This window comes from Maniola hyperantus, chromosome 1, assembly GCF_902806685.2.
Source record: "Maniola hyperantus chromosome 1, iAphHyp1.2, whole genome shotgun sequence".
Taxonomy (NCBI): domain Eukaryota; kingdom Metazoa; phylum Arthropoda; class Insecta; order Lepidoptera; family Nymphalidae; genus Maniola; species Maniola hyperantus.
This window is the reverse complement of record NC_048536.1, coordinates 9,093,373-9,110,989: the sequence shown is the minus strand read 5'-3', so window position 1 is coordinate 9,110,989 and position 17,617 is coordinate 9,093,373. Positions and strand designations below refer to the sequence as shown.

Genomic DNA, 17,617 nt, shown 5'->3' with positions numbered 1-17,617 from the left:
TGTCTAGAAATGTGACCTATGCAAAACTTAGTAATTTAATTAGTTAGTTTTTTATACACAATTAGTTTGTAAGACTTTATCGTAGATTAAATTATTAAATTAATAAATTATTATTTGATTAAATTCATATCCGGTGTTGGTTATAATGACAAAACATTACCAGAGTTGCCACTCTAGAAAAAGTCACCTTTAAAATAGGTATTTCGTTATTATTAAGTAATAAATAAAACTGTTTATAAATCAATGCTTACAAACTATATTTATTATTGTGCTAACTATTACCCGCAGCTTCGCCCCCACGTGGCTCAAGGAAAGAATAATTATTGAGGGTTTGTTACAACAATTGTTGATGTAATAGTTGGTTTGTAATGGTTGGTTAATGGGAACAGTTTATTTGTCTGCGCTTAAACTGGCTTTACGGCTCTAGGCTCTATTGTAACTATACTCATGCATAAAATTACATCAATGTAGTTCCGTTTCGCATTTATAATATTATGGTTAGGTATATTCCGTAAATGCATCAACATAATTTTACCAGAACATCTCTACACAATGTCCGATACAAAACTATAGTGCATACCTAGACTTGTTAGATACCAAACCATCGCACTTACATCCGCGCTTATTTACATTTAGGTACGCTGCAGAAAATAATATACATCAACCTTTAGAGCGTTGTTTCTGTCACTCATACCTATGTGACGTTTTGTCTGTCTTAACGACAGAGGCGATGCTCTACAAAACCGCTACCTCTTTCTAAAGGTCGATGTACATTATTTTCTGCCGCGTAGGTACTGTATATTAGTGTTGAGTTTACTGGACGTCTAAAAAGTTGAATATTTTCTTTTCTTTATACTTATAGAGCACTATCCAAGAGCTATTAAACAACGTATATATTGGGGCCGATTCTCTGGTACACAATCTCTAAACTAAACTAAATTAACAGGTCTAAATCTAGTGCTCTCCTTTTCCGCAAGCAACATTATGAAAGGGATAGCAATAGATTTAGACGTGCCATTTAAGTTTAGTTTAGAGATTGTGTACAACGGAATTAGCCACATTGTAAGTCGTAATTAAAATAAAATTAATGGCAACACTTATTGCCATTGCCATCTTGACAAAGTCTTGACAAGTATTTATAATCGCTGTTGTTTTAAATGAGGGTTTATATTAAAAGCAGAATAAATGAAAAAGGTTTTATATCTGATTTTTAATAGAAGAATAAAAACTTTTGATTTTTAATAGATTATTGGAATGTCATCTGAACATAGAGATAGCATATGCGTCTGAATGAGATAAAACCTTAAAGGATAAAACATGGTAAAATTGGGTTAAAAGGAATTTATACTTACAAATTAAATAACAACTTCAAGACTTGTATTTCAGTTGTATTCGCAGTTTTTTTCTTTAATCACAAGCTTCCTCTCTGGTCTATATCTACTCGTGTGTTTTGGCTCTATCAAAATATGAGAGCCTTGCTCCGGATTGGTTGCATATTGCCTTTCTAGAAGAGGTAGTTACCAACTATCCGTGATTCATAGGGATCTTGGTTCCATTGTCAAATCAGAACTGTTTACGTGATAACAACTAAAATATCATCACAGACTAGTACATCATGTTAAATACTGAAAGAGATCTTTTATAGACAAAGCTAATGCCAATGGCATATAAAGGACCATTGTTTAGTAGGTAAGTATCTTAGCTGTGTTCGTTTGCTACTCTTTGTGCGCATGCGCGTGATTTGTGCATTTGCAGTTGCAAATGTCACTTGTCAAAGTCTCTGACTCACGAATTGGGCACACAACTCTTAAGTGTTTTTACTTGATAATATTAATGCATCAATTTTGCATATACTACCAACCAAAGAGTATGTAACCACTACGTTACTTTCATAATCTCAAAATATAAAAATATTAATATCTTTTTTTGGATGAATCCTGAAATGAAAAATCTTGGTGATTATGTTTAAGTAATGGACCCCCTGTGGTAGGTATTAATATTTTTTCCTACATAGACTCATTCAAGGTAAAATTTTGTATGAACTTTGATTGCCGATATTCTTTCATGATAGGGTCTACCAAGTTACATTGGTACCTACTCTTTGTAAAGTGTCAATGTGTCAATTTGTTTTCATTTTCAATCAATTTTTTGATATTTATTTTGTGATTTTATCAGGATTTTATGGAAGGTCAAATTAAGTGGAATTTTTTCAAACCCATCTTTAATAACTAGGTACCCATTTTAATTTTAATTGAAAACGCATTTGGGATAAACGCAATGGGGGACAAATCTACTCCCCTACTAGCCGTCCTTCAACTTTTACGGAAATACAATTTAAAGGCAAGTATTTGTTTGTCAACACCAGTGCCAGTGCTTATAACTTCCTTTTTTCACGTTAATTTAGTATGAATGCTTTCTTTATTTAGGGCACCGAAGATATCTTGAGGAAAGAAGCCAACTTAGGCGATGTGGAATATGAAAATCTAGATTTACCGGAGGTTGAACTTGCAAGTATACTTACTGCCCATCATACTGAGAGCGATCCATATAGCTATGAGCTTGCTTATGACAGTCTTAAAAAATTTGTGGAAAATTCATTGGACCTGTATAAGGTAAATTACTTGTATGTAATTATGTATTTTTCTTGGCCCAGGGAATCCTGGGAATCCGTCCGCGTGATGTTATCGGGGATATATGTATCAGTTAATAATTTTCAGAATTGGGTCATTAGTTCTGAAAATTAGCCTTTACATCCAAACTTACTAACATTACCTCTTTATGATATTAGTGTAGACATTAACTAAGTGTAGACATTAACTAGTGTAGACATTAACTAGTGAAGACATTAACATACATATATATAGGCTCGTCAGCACCAGAAGTATGTTATTATTATCGAGATTGAAGACTAAACCACTAAAAGTAACCTTAAGTAATGGTTAACCAGATACGTCAGGATTACAACCTTTAGATTAACCGAGCCTTCGTGGGCATACTAACATCATTCTTGCACACTACGAGAGATATCACAGACTACCCTCAACTATTAACCTACCGTCAATAATGAGTCATGATAACAACGTCTCTTATGAGACTAGGCAATGCTAACTAACACCAGCTAAGTCCCTACCTAGCGACCGGCTCCAACCATCCCCATACCGGCCCCAGACCAACCAGCTAACCTAGCACACCACACTTAGTTCAATTAACCTCAACTACAACAATCACGTTTGTCTAATACAAATTGGAACAATACAAGAAGGACTTACCAGATAAACAGCTATTCAACACACACTATACCATCATTCACACAATCACGTCACTTTCCACAACCTAGTACTGAACCTTTAACAACTGAAACCACATTAGGTCACAACAACAATGATAATAATAAAACCTACAGTACGATACACATAGTATCCACTGAGAAGTGCCCTCGGCAAGAGCCACACGAATAATGTCTCGTGACACAGCTCATCTCATTTTATAATCTCACAATGACGGTGGGGACGATGACGCGATGTTCAATGAGCAAAGTGTTTACAATTAAATGGCGGCGAGCCTACATATATATGTCGGAGAACAAAGGGGATGGCCGACATCAGAAGGTAGTAATTTCAATTACAATCATTGTAATACTCACTTATCACACGTGAAAACCACTAGCGTAACGTAACGTAGGTAAACCTAACCCTACCTAGCGACCGGCTCCACCATGTCCCCATACCGGTCCCAGACCAACCAGCTAACCTAGCACACCAGAATTAGTTCAATTAACATCAACTACAACGATCACGTTTGTCTAATACAAATTGGAACGATACAAAAGGACTCACCCGATAAACAACCTGTCTAGATCGCCAAAACACACTCACAGCAACCTTTCACAACCTAGTAGTATAACCTCAATCAACTGAAACCACATTAGGTCACAACGACAATGATAATAATAAAACCTACAGTACGACACACATAGTATCCACTGAGAAGCGACTCTGGCCAAAGCCAAACGAATAATGTCTCGTGACACACTGCGCATCTCATTTTATAATCTCACAATGACGGTGGGGACGATGACGCGATGTTCAATGAGCTAAGTCTTTACAATTAAATGGCGGCGAGCCTACATATATATATTTTTTTTTTTTTTTTTTTTATTTTTTTTTTTTTTATATCTAATTAGAACGGCAGTGCCACTTACACTAACTAGATGATTAATAATAAATTTAAATACAAATAAAGGTACAAGAAAAAAGACATAAAATACAAAACGATAAAAGATCAAAGAATTTTGAATATGTACGCTGAGAACATTGAATGACATATTCATGCAATGCTCTCAGCGTACTTCAGTAACTCCCGAACCAGTATTATAGACCCATCATTAAATGGGTCCCATTGAGCATTATTGTCCAAAAGCGCGTTGAATGATGCTAATGAACGGGGTATAGGTGACATAGATCTAGCAACAGTGCGATGATGTGGGACCACGAAAAGTTTATTTTTTCGTGGACGAAGATTACTGTTGGATTCAGGGACACGTATGCGACACAGTTGGTTATGAAGTTCTGGAGCATTAACATCTCCTTGCAAAATTTGACACATAATTTTGAGTTGGTCGCAAATGCGTCTGACCTCCAGGGAGTTGAAACCTAAGCAACCTAACAGAAATTTGGTTGGGTATAGGAAAGGATAATATCCATAGCAACGTTTATACAGGTATCTTAGGAAGGCCTTTTGTACTTTTTCTAATATAAGCCCGTACTTTGCCTCGTACGGATGCCAGACACAGGTGCTTGTTTCGAGCTTGCTTCGGACTAAGGCGTAATATAGTAATCGTATTACCAAAGGACTATGGAACTCCCGAGAGTTGCGTAGTACAAATCCTAATCTTCGAAATGAGTCAGCTGCTACGGTGTTAATATGGTCATGGAAGGTCAATTTTTTATCAAAAATTACACCTAGGTCTTTCATGTTCTGTACTCTGGGAATAGGGATTCCATCCATTTTATATTCATGTATCAAAGGATACCGAACTTTACCAAAGGTCATAACTGAACATTTGTCACGATTGAACTCCATTTTGTTCGCTTTACTCCAGTGATATACAGCTGTAAGATCGCATTGCAACTTGAGACAATCTTCGATAGAAGTAATTTCGAATATAAGTTTTAGGTCATCTGCATATAGCAAGCATTTTGCATATTTTATAGATTCTGGAAGATCGTTTATCATGATTAGGAAGAATAGAGGTCCTAAGATAGAGCCCTGGCTTACACCGGATCGCGTATGATATGGTTTAGACTCATATATGCCATATCGAACGAATTGCTGACGGTCACGGAGGTAGTCTGATAATACATGTAGGAGCTGAGGAGAAAGACCAATAGCACTGAGTTTTTTTAGAAGAATATCGTTATTAACTCTATCAAAAGCTTTGCGGTAATCAAAATAAAGTGCATCTGCTTGATGGCCTCTATCTAGGCAGGACGATATGTATTCAGTAGCTGTTAATAAGTTGGAGTTGACAGACTTCTTAATCCTAAATCCATGCTGTTCGTCACATAGTAAATTACTGATTTGCCGGCTTATCTCTCTATGCACAATTCTTTCAAATACCTTGGCAGGCGTTGAGAGAATAGCTATGGGCCGAAATTCCTCTACGGACGTCGTACCGGTTTTTTTAGGTATTGGTGTAACTCGGGTCAGCTTCCATTGAGAAGGATATTGTCCAGTCTTTAAGATTAAATTAAGTACATGACAAAGAGGGAGACTAAGATATTTACTACACATTTTCAAAACATCAGCTGGTAAGTTATCTGGTCCAGTTGCGCAATTTACCTTCAGTTTATCAATGCCATATTTTATGTCCGTCACTGTAAACTTTGGGATGTGGCATATAGTACTATTTAGCTTGCCATCATTTAGACATGCCTCAACTACACGTAACTTTGGTACATCAGGAAGAAATACGTTTGCAAAGAAATTCGCAAAAGCTTCGGCCGCATCTACTCCTTTATGCATAGAACCATTAAATGTAACGTTAGGTTCAAATCCACCTTTAGACCGCAAGCTACTGATATAGTCCCAGAAACATAGAGGATTGGTTTTAATGCTTCTTTCAGCACGCCTTATATAATCATCATATGCTTTTGTGATACAAGCCTTCAAATTTGACCTAATTTCTGAAAACCTGGAGTAAGTTTCAACACATTTGGTTTTAAGTTTTTTTATTTTGTATATATATATATATATATATATATATATACAAAATACTGAAAGAAGTCATCTGAATCACAAGTGAGGTGCCATGAATGTTGACAGTGTTACCCCTTAAAATGTCCCCCTTGATATTTTGGCCAACTTGAGTAACTGTATGAATGTTTTTTGTTCTAGTATGAGTTATCGACTCTACTATATCCAGTATTCATTCACATGTACCTAATACTTGTTTTATATGACCATACCGAACATGCTTCCAAGTTTTTGGAAAAATTTGGCCCCGAGCAAGAGGAGTACTATCATGAGGATTTAAAGCGGTTGTGTGCGGTTAAAAGTAAAGATCAGGTTAAGGGCAATGAGCTTGCTGAAATATACAGGTAACAAACATTTACTTGCTGTTCTGTTAAAAATTTTGCAAACTATATGAAAAATGAAGGTGGAAAACAATTTTTTTACTGCCCCCCCTTGACTTAGTTGAATAAGCTTTAAAAATCATTGAGGCATCTTTTACAGTTTTTCAAAAATATTTATGATAATAAAACTGAGTGCACAAAACTGCCATACTAACTAAAAACAGGACTGAATTAAAAACTAACTAAAACCCTTGGTCCTACATAGCATTCATTTTAGTTTTTGGAATCTTTTTGTCAATAACTAAAAAAAACATTTCTACCGTTAACAGCTTTTTAGTTGAAAGAGGGCATAAAAGTATAACACTTAATAAAACTTCAATAGTGAAAAGTGTCGAAGCGGGGACATATTTAACAATCACCAGTTTTTACTTTTGTATATCCCCTGGCTGGGATACTCTGTAGCACTGAGCTTTAATTAAGTTTTGTAGGCTTTTGCACAGTCAGGTTTCTTTTTAGGGTTCCATACCACAAAAGGAACCCTTATACTTTGTTGTCTGTCTGTCTGTCAAAAGCCTTCAAGGGGATAGGAAACCTATAAGTACTTCCCGTTGACCTAGAATCATGAAATTTGGCAGGTAGCGATGTCTTATAGCATAAACCGCAAATTTGTGGTTACATTACAAAAAAATCAAAAATGTTAAAGATTTCTTGTACAACCTTTCTTGACCTTTGTGTGAATCCATTTTATTTAATAGTCAACTTTTATTTATCATGCTTATCTTGTGTCTTAGATAAGTTAAACTTCAATATTATTATATCTGAGTTATATTCTATCTTCAATAATTGCAGTTCAAATAAATTTCAAGTTCAGCTTTCAAGAGATGCTTCGTCACAGTTGAAAAGATATCTGCATGAACAAAAGAGTTCTCCAATCATTATAAACATAATTAAAAACCACATACAGATTGATGTGTGTGATGGACCGGGCAGAACGCAAGCCCAAGTCAGAGCAACTCTTGGGGGGCTCCTTGGAGAAGCTTCTCGAAGTGGTAAATGTTTTTCTATAAAGCTCAATAATATTAAAAAGTCGTGCATCATCATCATCATGATCAACCCATCGCCGGCTCACTACAGAGCATAGGTCTCCTCTAGAGTGAGAAGGGGTTTGGCCATAGTCTACCATGCTGGCCAAGTCTGGATTGGCAGACTGGACACACCTTTGAGAACATTATAGAGAACTCTCAGGATGTTTAGCCTAGACCTGTGCTACTAAAAAGCTGATCCAATAAAATGCAATCTTACATTAGTGTTGATTAGTATTATTTAAGATAGTCAATAATATGATAATACAAGAAATTGGTATAAATAAAAAATCACTTTAATTAATTATTATTAACTATGTAATCTGTTGTTAATGATTAACAAATAACCTATTTGTCAAATATTAAAAGTTAAAACACTAATGCGATTAAACTGATTCACTAACTGATCAATAATAAGCGTTTTTAGAAATTGGACCCTTCAGAGATAGAACTAGAGGCTTGTATTTAAAGAATTCCGAAAATTTAACTTTCTACTTTACACACACAGAAAACCGCACTAAGGTTTATTATGGACTGCTGAAAGAGCCTGATTTACAAATTCTACCCGCACCCATTGAAGATGAAGAGGAGACTGAAGAAACTCCAGACAAACCAAAAAAGAAAAAGGCTAAAAAAGATAACATCTTTATGAAGAAGCCAAAATCAGATCCCAATGCTCCGCCCAATGATAGAATCCCTCTACCAGATTTGTAAGTTGTTCTCTTAGTAAATTATCAAAATTTATAAATGTGATACCCCAATGTTCCCATGGTTATGAATAGAAAAGGCCTAAACCCTGTTATCTTATTGCATTGACAGATGTCAAACCAGACTATTGGATAGGTGAGGGATAAGATTTTAAACTTTAAAATGTTAGTAAAACTATGATCGGATATAAAAATAAAAAAATCAACATAATAAATATATTTACCAAATACGGATTAGGAGCAATGTAGGACAATACAAAAAGACATTTTTCACTTCTCATGCTCGTAAAGTTCTTCTTAATGCCGGCTGTAAGCAAACTAAAACTACTTTTCATGCTCTAGTGCATCATGTTTATAGGTAAACAAGAATCTATTTGATGACACATGGATGACAGAAAAAAATATTTTAAGTATGTGATTTCTATAGTGCCAGTAGTTTCATAATCGAAGTGAAAAGAAGAGTGTACTATAACTCGGTCATAAACCCCATTTTATGCCCTTGTTGTACAATTTTCATATTTTACAAAAATATTTTAATAATAATAAATGATAAACCCTTAAATAATATTGGATAGAAGCAGGTGTTACTTTGCAGAAGTCCATGCTATACAATGAAAGGAACCACTAGCTTAATTAGCTATAATCAGCCATAGCAGACAAATCTGTATGGTAAAACGTGCATCATGCGATATGCACCGCCCACCCCCTCACTACTAAAGAAGTAGGAAAAGCAAGTGATACACACCACCAACACCACACTAATCTTCTAGTTTAGAACACTCTCCACATATGTTTCACTCCAACACTGGAGCGTTGTAGGAGGTGAGTCTACAATGAGATTTGCTAAAATATTTTTATTCCAAAACACCACTTGTTTCCAAAGTGACTTGTCTTTCACCCACCCCAGTCTGTTTTGACGTCTAGTAAATGCGATAAGATAACGGGATCTAGTCATGACTGCTTCAAGCTGCCCATGTATGGCTGATCTAATCTTCTTTTTCTTTGTGGCTATTGCAGGTTCTTGAATACCCTGTATCACTTCAACTGTCTCTGATCCATTGTGATTGTGATGGCTGATCTAATACTATTATTTGTTTTCCAAGGAAAGAGAATGACAAGATTGAGAAAGGCAAAGCACTAAGGGAAGCAGCGAAGCGCGTGCAACTGGGCCCGGAATGCCTGCCCTCCATCTGCTTCTACACCCTCCTCAACAGCGGCCAGACGGCGATCTGTGCCGACATCTGCGACGACTCCACATTGTTAGCTGTGGGCTTTAATAACTCTTCCATAAAGGTACAAAACGTAGTTACTAGCTGTTACTTCCTTTATTTTATTTATAAAGTTTACTAGTGATTTTTAGAACAGACATTGTGCAAAATCCTTAACAAGCACGCACATAATCACAAGGAACGTCATCATAAAGCGGAGTCTCCGGCGCCGTGTTGTCGTGTTACACATCATCATGATCAACCTATCGCCGGCTCACTACAAAGCACGGGTCTCCTCTCAGACTGAGAAGGGTGTTGGCCATAGTCTACCACGCTGGCCATGTGCGGATTGGTAGACTTCACACACCTTTGAGAACATTATGGAGAACTCTCAGGCATGCAGGTTTCCTCACGATGTTTTCCTTCACAGGTAAAGCAAGTGATATTTAATTAATTAAAACGCACATAACTCCGAAAAGTTAGAGGTGCGTGCCCGGGATCGAACCCCCGACCTCCGATTAGAAGGCGGACGTCCTAACCACTAGGCTATCACAGCTTTTATATCGTGTTACACATAACATGTTATTATAACCAAGATTTTTTGTTTGCTGAGTTGGATGGAAAGGAATGGAATGGATGGAATACCGATAGCGACGACGACACACATTATAGTTCATTCCGCATTTGTGCTCGCCAAAGACACCTCGTACTAATCGTAATTACATAGGTATTCTGTGATAAAGTTGTTTTTTGATTCAAAATATTAAAACATTATATTATTTGTGTTAGGTATGGACGTTAACCACAGTAAGACTGCGAGGCATGAAGTCTGCTGATAAATTACAGGACATTGACAGAGAAGCTGGTAAAGTTGTTATTGAAAATTATGTTTATATTTATAGGTTACTAGCTTATGCTCGCGACTTCGTCCCCGTGGACTACATAAATTTTAAACTCCTATTTCTCCCCCATAGGGGTTGAATTTTCAAAAATCCTTTCTTAGCCGATGCCTACGTCATAACTATCTGCATGCCAAATTTCAGCCCGATCCGTCTAGTATTTTGAGCTGTGCGTTAATAGATCAGTCAGTCAGTCAATCCTTTTATATATTTAGATTACCCATACTATTTTTATTTCCCATGTGAGTTTTCTGTCTATTTTAAAATACAAAACATTTAATTGGCTTTTAATACTTATCTATTTTAAATTTCTCTTTTTAGCTGCAAGTTTTTTACGTTGAAAAACACTACTCATTTTTGGATTTTGAATATTTAAGTATGGATCCTGGCCTGCCTACTATCCGGCATATTTTTTTCTTCAAAATAGTGGTCATGCATAAAACTTGTATTAATCAACAATTGCTGGCATCGATACACACAATTTATTGTATGATACAAAATCTTCCAAAGTGTCACGTTTCCGAGATATAAGCTATCAAAGTTGTACTAGTGGTGTCATCAGTAGGTACAACAGTCTAGCTACCAGTACAACTTTGATAGCTCATATTTCAGAAACGTGACTCTTGACTATTTTATCTTATACAATACTTATTTGTATTGATGCCAACTATTGATTAATACAGGTTTTATGCATAACCGCTATTTTGAAAAAAAAATGGCAGACTACTGGGTGGGCCAAAATCTTCGGAGCCCTTCTCACTAAGTTGTTACTTTACGTAGTTACTTGTTCAGGTGACGTCCTTGTGCGAATGATGGAGGAAAAGGATAGAGATACTTGCCGCACCCTTTTTGGACACTCGGGGCCTGTCTACAAGGTCATGTTCGATCCTTTTAAGACTCTGCTTTTGTCTTGTTCTGAGGATTCAACCAGTAAGCAGCTTTATATTTCTTTTAATACATATTTAACTAGTGGATACTCAGCGTGTGCTCCGCTTAATAGAGTATAGATAGTAGAATAGAGTAGTATACTGTCTGTATATCAATCATATTGAAAGTTTTGTATGGTACACATGGGCAATGAAAATTAAACCCTTGGTGCTGTTCAAAAGGCAGACCAATCACATTAAAAATTGATGTGATAAAATTAACCCTGCATCTATCTATAACCTGATCGGTCCGCTTAAGGGTCAGCACAAACTGAGCAGCAACAGTTTTGTACTTCTCACATTAATTACCTATTTGTGTTGGTTAACGCGCAGTCCGGCTGTGGTCGCTGCAGTGCTGGACGTGCATTGTGGTGTACCGCGGCCACGTGTGGCCTGTGTGGGACGTGCGCTGGTCGCCGCACGGCCACTACTTCGCGTCGGGCGGCCACGACCGCATCGCGCGTCTGTGGGCCACCGACCACCACCAGCCGCTGCGCATCTTCGCAGGGCACCTGTCCGACATCGATGTGAGCTATTCCCGAACCTTTCCACGAGACATATGTGGCCCGTGTGGGACGTGCGCTGGTCGCCGCACGGCCACTATTTCGCGTTGTAAAAAGCGCACTTTGATCTTCAATGTGACATTATTTTTAACATAAAAATATAAACACCAAATATTTATTATAGTGAGCACAAAACGAGAGAACGAGAAGCTACTTTTTATCCCGGAAAATCAAAGAGTTCCCACGGGATTTTTAAAAAACCTGATTCCACGCGGACGATGTCGCGGGCATCAGCTAGTAATAAATAAATTAAAAAAAAACATCACAACACATGGGGGGCTATGAATCCTTAGGTGTATGAATCAGATTATCTTTTGACACCTGTAACTCAATTGATGGCCAGGCCAATTATATTGCACTTGTTTATTTATTACAGTGTATCCAGTTTCATCCTAATTCAAATTATATCGCGACGGGGTCCAGCGATCGCACCGTGCGGCTCTGGGACTGCTTGACGGGCTCACAAGTTCGCATCATGACCGGGCACAGGGTAACTGTTTTGACTCAAATAAATAAAGCGCTGTATTTTAACTATTTCGTATTTACTTATCGATACGATGTATCGACATACATTTAAGTTCTACCCTAACGCAGTGGGTGTAAAGGGTAAATACGACTGGTGGGGAAGCCGGTGGGTACATGGGTCGTCCACCGGGAAGTCACACAAAACAGTAAGCTATGAAATGTTCCTAGATAGATCTTGGCTATTTGGACTAGTGGAGGAATCAGTGTGGTCCTTGGCTAAAAAGTTTGGAGACTTACAACATTTAGGGATAATGTTAGCTGTCTATCAGTAAAAGAATTTTCATAATGGTCCACTTGTTTCGTAGATTACCCCTTACATATAAACTGATTATTACCTCTTTATAATATTAGTATAGTAGATTTTGTTTATGTATTGGTATATTTGTATTTCAGTCAACTCCATTCACACTCGCATTTTCCGCGTGCGGACGATGGTTAGCGTCAGGAGGGGGCGCGGGTGAGATACAAGTGTGGGACCTATCGAGCGGCCTGCCCACTGCGGCCATACCGCCCGCCAACAACTCGCCGATTCTCGCCTTGGCGTTTAGTCGAGATGGCACTATCTTAGCATCAGGTTATTATACTTTTCTCTGTAACAGTTGCAGATAGGACAAAAATTTATAGTACGACAAGGCACTTTGGGCACTTGAATGACATTGACATGGGGGGCGTAGTTGTGGAACAATTGGGCACTTGAATGACATTGACATGGGGGGCGTAGTTGTGGAACAAAGGCTGCCACCTGCTGCCACCAAATAAAATCTCAATTTTATGTGATGCAATGCAATGCAGCCAGTATTCTTGGCACCATTCCACGCGGTCATGATTTATATAGTAATTAGATAAGGCTAGCCTTAAGTTTTATTGTATTAAAAAAAAAAAAATTTTATGTAATATATTGAAAATGTTAATGTTGAAAATCAAAAAGTTTTATCTAATTTTAACTGAATGAGATATTGGGAAAGCCATCCCTGTTTCCAAATCGAGAAAGATTATTAAAAACCATTTATAGGCCATGGACTTCAGGACTTGCAACTTATCAAGTTTACCTGCTCAAATACTATAGTACTATATTGGGGCCGATTCTCTAGTACACAATCTCTAAACTAAACTAAACTAACAGGTCTAAATTTAGTGCCATCCTTTTCCCCAAGCAACATTATGAAAGGGATAGCATTAGATTTAGACATGCCATTTTAGTTTAGTTTAGAGATTGTGTACAATGGAATTAGCCACATTACCTGGTGCTAAATATAGCTATAAGATGTAGATACATTTGTGCTGTATATATTATCAGGATATATCGTGATGTTTATGTACATATATGGAATGGCTCTTAATATTTAAAAAAACCAGTCAATTTCAGATTTTTTTTCTAAGCAACACCGCATATAAGGGGACAGGGGGACAGTGTGACACTTCACAAGATGGCGGCATTAGTTCCGTTTTTCGCCACGCGCCATAAGAGCCTTGCCGCACTATATGTGAAGTCTGGGTGCTCCAATATCGTTCTGGGCCACATTTAAACTAATCTTCTATCATTATTTATGAACTTGAATATTATTCCAGCTTAGTTTTGACTACATACTATTTTTTTTTTTCAATTAACAGTAGTTTTTACCAGATAAGTTTTGAACACATGTTTATCATCCATTAATAAAACCTATACTTTTTCAGGTTCTTTGGATTCAACAATTAGACTCTGGGATTTTGCCATCATTACTGATGAGAGCTTAAATGAAGAAAATGGAAATGGACCATCTTCACAAAAGGAAGATAAATTTCTTTTACGTTCTTATGCAACAAAGAATTCACCCATTAAAAGTTTACATTTTACCCGACGCAACCTTCTACTAGCCGTAGGGTCTTATGAAGGAAGTTCGTAAAATTTACCCATGTAACATTTGTATTATTAAATAAATACAATTTAATATAGACCTTGTTACTGTTTTATTTTGTTTTACAAAGATTGCAATTGCAGAAAGTAAGATCTTTCTGAAGTTAAAAACTGTATAATTAAATTAAGTATGGAGTCATTGCTCCTTGCAACTTGTGCCTTCATTGCTTGCTTAAAGTCTTCCTTTACACCTTTATCAGCCCCACGAGTACCTATTCTTCTCTGTCCAAGATGCTGTTGAGAATTTGGCAAAATATCTAATGCAATGTTTTTTCCCTGTTCATTCCAAATAAAACTTAATTCTTCCAGAATATCAATGTGAATTATATATGCTGGAAAGAGATGATAATGGAAAACACCTTTTTTCCTTATTGCATCCATGATATTTATAAATACTGATTCTTCCTGTGGCCATCCAAGTTGCATCAATACTAGCATATGTCCATAAGTTACATCTGAATTGTTTCCAGTTTTCAATAAAATTCTTATCAACAATGTACAAAAATAATGCATGATTGCCACCTTGGTGATTGGTAAAAAGTGCAGGTGCCTATGTTTTCCACCAACTATCAGATCTGACTCCAATATACCTTCCACAGCAGGTAACAATGGCAATGCTGCTAGCATATTTTCAATACAGGCTAAGTAATTTTGCTGAAAAAAGTTTATAGACATTCTTGAAATAATAGTTGTTAAATTGCTAGTCATAGAGGTGTTTGCATCATTATATCTGCCTTTGTAAAGAGCTAGTTCATCAGAAAATCCTTCCAACCAAGGCTTAACTTGTAATTGTGATGTTAGTTTCATAAATTCTCTTGTAATAACTTCATTACCGTGCAGTAACTCCCAACAATTAGCAGCCGCTTGAAACTGATGAGCAGATACACCTGTCACTTCAATATCACCCTTCTTCCGTTTGGACAATGGCAGATCCGGATCAGATAAAGCTTCTACTAATGTATGATTGCCTTTAAGGGATTTATGTTCATACAGCGATCTTAAGAAAAATACAATACCACAATACAAAAGTTGACGGCAATCTTCAAGATTTCTTAACATCAATAGCTTTTGATAATATGATTCTTTGTTTAAACTATTGCTATAATTGACTAAATATAAATCCCATCCTAGCTGTCTCGCTAATAATTCGAGTATACCATAAAGCCTCTGCCAAGGATCAGTAATATCATGTTCAGTTTCATCATACACATATGAGTTATAAAAGTCTATTGCCTTCACAACCAATCGCTGCAATAATCTTGGTGACTCGAGAGAATGAAGTAGAGGCAATGTTTCAACAACAAGTAATCTAGCATATCTGTTATCATAAAAAAACTTCTCTGTATTAATGAGAGTCTTAACAAGACTGTCCACTCCCAATTGGGGAAATTTCTTTAGCAATAGAACTAATAACCTACAATGCTCCATAGTATCATCACTATTTTCAACACTTGTCTTAAGTATTGTTAGTTGAATGTCAGGGCATATATTATCGAACATTTGACTTAAAAAACTAGGTTCATTTGATTTTAGTGCATTGGCGATTGCTGATATCTCTGTCAAAAGATCTGGTAAGTTTTGTCTTGACAACATCAATGAACTAAAACATTCTGCAGCTTCATGAACATTCCCAGACTGTTTTTCCATCAAATAAGCTTCAAATTGAATTTTAAAATTGGTTGGAAATAATGTTTTTGCTGTTAACATCCAAGCTTTAGCAGAATATATATTGTGTTTGTGCGCTTCTTTAGCTCTCGATATAATGTAATCTTCGTCATCCTCTGTAACCGCTTTTTCAATTGCAGGCATCCTTAAAATTAGAATTAAATGGGTACTGTGGGTAAAAGAGGATATAAACACTATAATACTCACGTATTATAGTGTTTACTATCCTCTACTCACGTATTATAGTTGATTATGTTATCCTCTTTACTATCGATGTCTTTACTATATTTTTTAGAATAATAGAAAAAAATAGGTTCCTTTTTTAGGTAGGTAGGTAAGTTCAGTTTTGCTATGGATTTTGGACCTTCTAACAATACCTACCTATATAGTAAAAAATTCTAGGTTTTCTAACACTAGACCACAGAACACATGCACTAGACTTTATGCACTTTTCTGATCCTGCATATATTACAAAGTACTCTGTGGATCCTGCTCACATCCTGCTGAGCCATAGAGATAGTATGCTGAGTTGAGCTTTTCATTTCAAAGCACAGCTGTTCAAAGAGTAGCCAAGTGATTATATACTCTTTGGCTTGCAGCATTATTAAGGCGGGGCCACATGCTTGCGACCACGGCGACATACAACATGTACAGACATCATGACCTCTGTATCATAATTACTCTGTGTGATTTGTAGGTACTCTTTGATGTTAGGCTAGTTGACACTTTTTTTAAGTAGGTCTTAAATGGTTAATATTTGTCCTATTAGATCAAAAAAATTAACACTATATTTTTTTGCGCCCTAAAAACCGTAAAACTTTAATTTAAAAATATATTTTTCTTAGACAGGTGAAAACACTGTCGGCCATGTTTGGCCGATAGATTATCTGTGCTCTGACGTCATGCATTTGTAAACAACAGCATAACCTCCCAAAGTTTAATAAACATGACCTCTATACTAGTTTACATGAAAAATATAGTAATTATCGTTATTGTATCATCCGAGAATGTAAAAACGCATCGATAAAGACCACAGGAAAGTTGTGGATTAGAGTGCCCAGTGAAATAAATATACGTAACACGCGAAGACTTGCTTAAAGGGATCCTATATCACTAACGACTGCAACCCAAATTTATTTTTGCAAAGATCACTTTGTTGTAAGTCTTACTTAATAACTTATTCAATTTATAAAGAGAAAACGATAATTTTTTACGTTTACTATGAGTTTTTAGAAATATATAAAAACTAGCTTATGCTCGTGACTTCGCCCGCGTGGACTTCATAAATTTCAAACCCCTTTGGAATTTCAAAAAATCCTTTCCTAGTGGATACCTTCTCTTTACCTACAAAGAACACACCCACCAAATTTCATGTATCTAGGACCAGCTGTTTAGATGTTTAGGCTGTGCGTTGATATGTAAGTTAGTCAGGAGGACTTGAAATTTTATATATATGGATACTACGTTAGTCAATAGGGATGACATTTGTTTGTTTACATATTTAATGACGTCACATCATGGCTGACAGCGTTTTCTGAGTTTCAAATAAAAATAAAAACTGTATTTTTTT

General features: G+C 36.4%; 2 protein-coding genes across 3 annotated transcripts; one reads left to right on the top strand and one right to left on the bottom strand.

The window, feature by feature from the left end:
• Positions 1-2,125: 2,125 nt before the first annotated feature.
• Positions 2,126-14,422, top strand: Taf5 (TATA-box binding protein associated factor 5). Its single transcript, XM_034973720.2, has 12 exons — positions 2,126-2,340; positions 2,427-2,612; positions 6,397-6,599; positions 7,425-7,624; positions 8,166-8,367; positions 9,468-9,657; positions 10,362-10,437; positions 11,264-11,401; positions 11,731-11,924; positions 12,337-12,450; positions 12,879-13,059; positions 14,163-14,422. Exons 1-12 carry the CDS (start codon positions 2,278-2,280, stop codon positions 14,369-14,371), a joined length of 1,956 nt encoding a protein of 651 aa, XP_034829611.1. The 5' UTR covers positions 2,126-2,277; the 3' UTR covers positions 14,372-14,422.
• On the bottom strand, positions 14,412-16,466 carry IntS10 (integrator complex subunit 10). 2 transcript variants are annotated; one of them, XM_069501464.1, is made up of 2 exons: positions 16,429-16,466; positions 14,412-16,192 (listed from the first exon to the last, which is right to left on the bottom strand). In XM_069501464.1, the coding sequence occupies exon 2, from the start codon at positions 16,189-16,191 to the stop codon at positions 14,446-14,448; it is 1,746 nt and encodes a 581-aa protein (XP_069357565.1). In that variant the 5' UTR covers position 16,192; positions 16,429-16,466; the 3' UTR covers positions 14,412-14,445. The 2 variants fall into 2 exon arrangements, with proteins under 2 accessions (XP_069357565.1, XP_069357562.1); XM_069501461.1 differs by lacking the exon at positions 16,429-16,466 and adding an exon at positions 16,285-16,421.
• Positions 16,467-17,617: the final 1,151 nt, after the last annotated feature.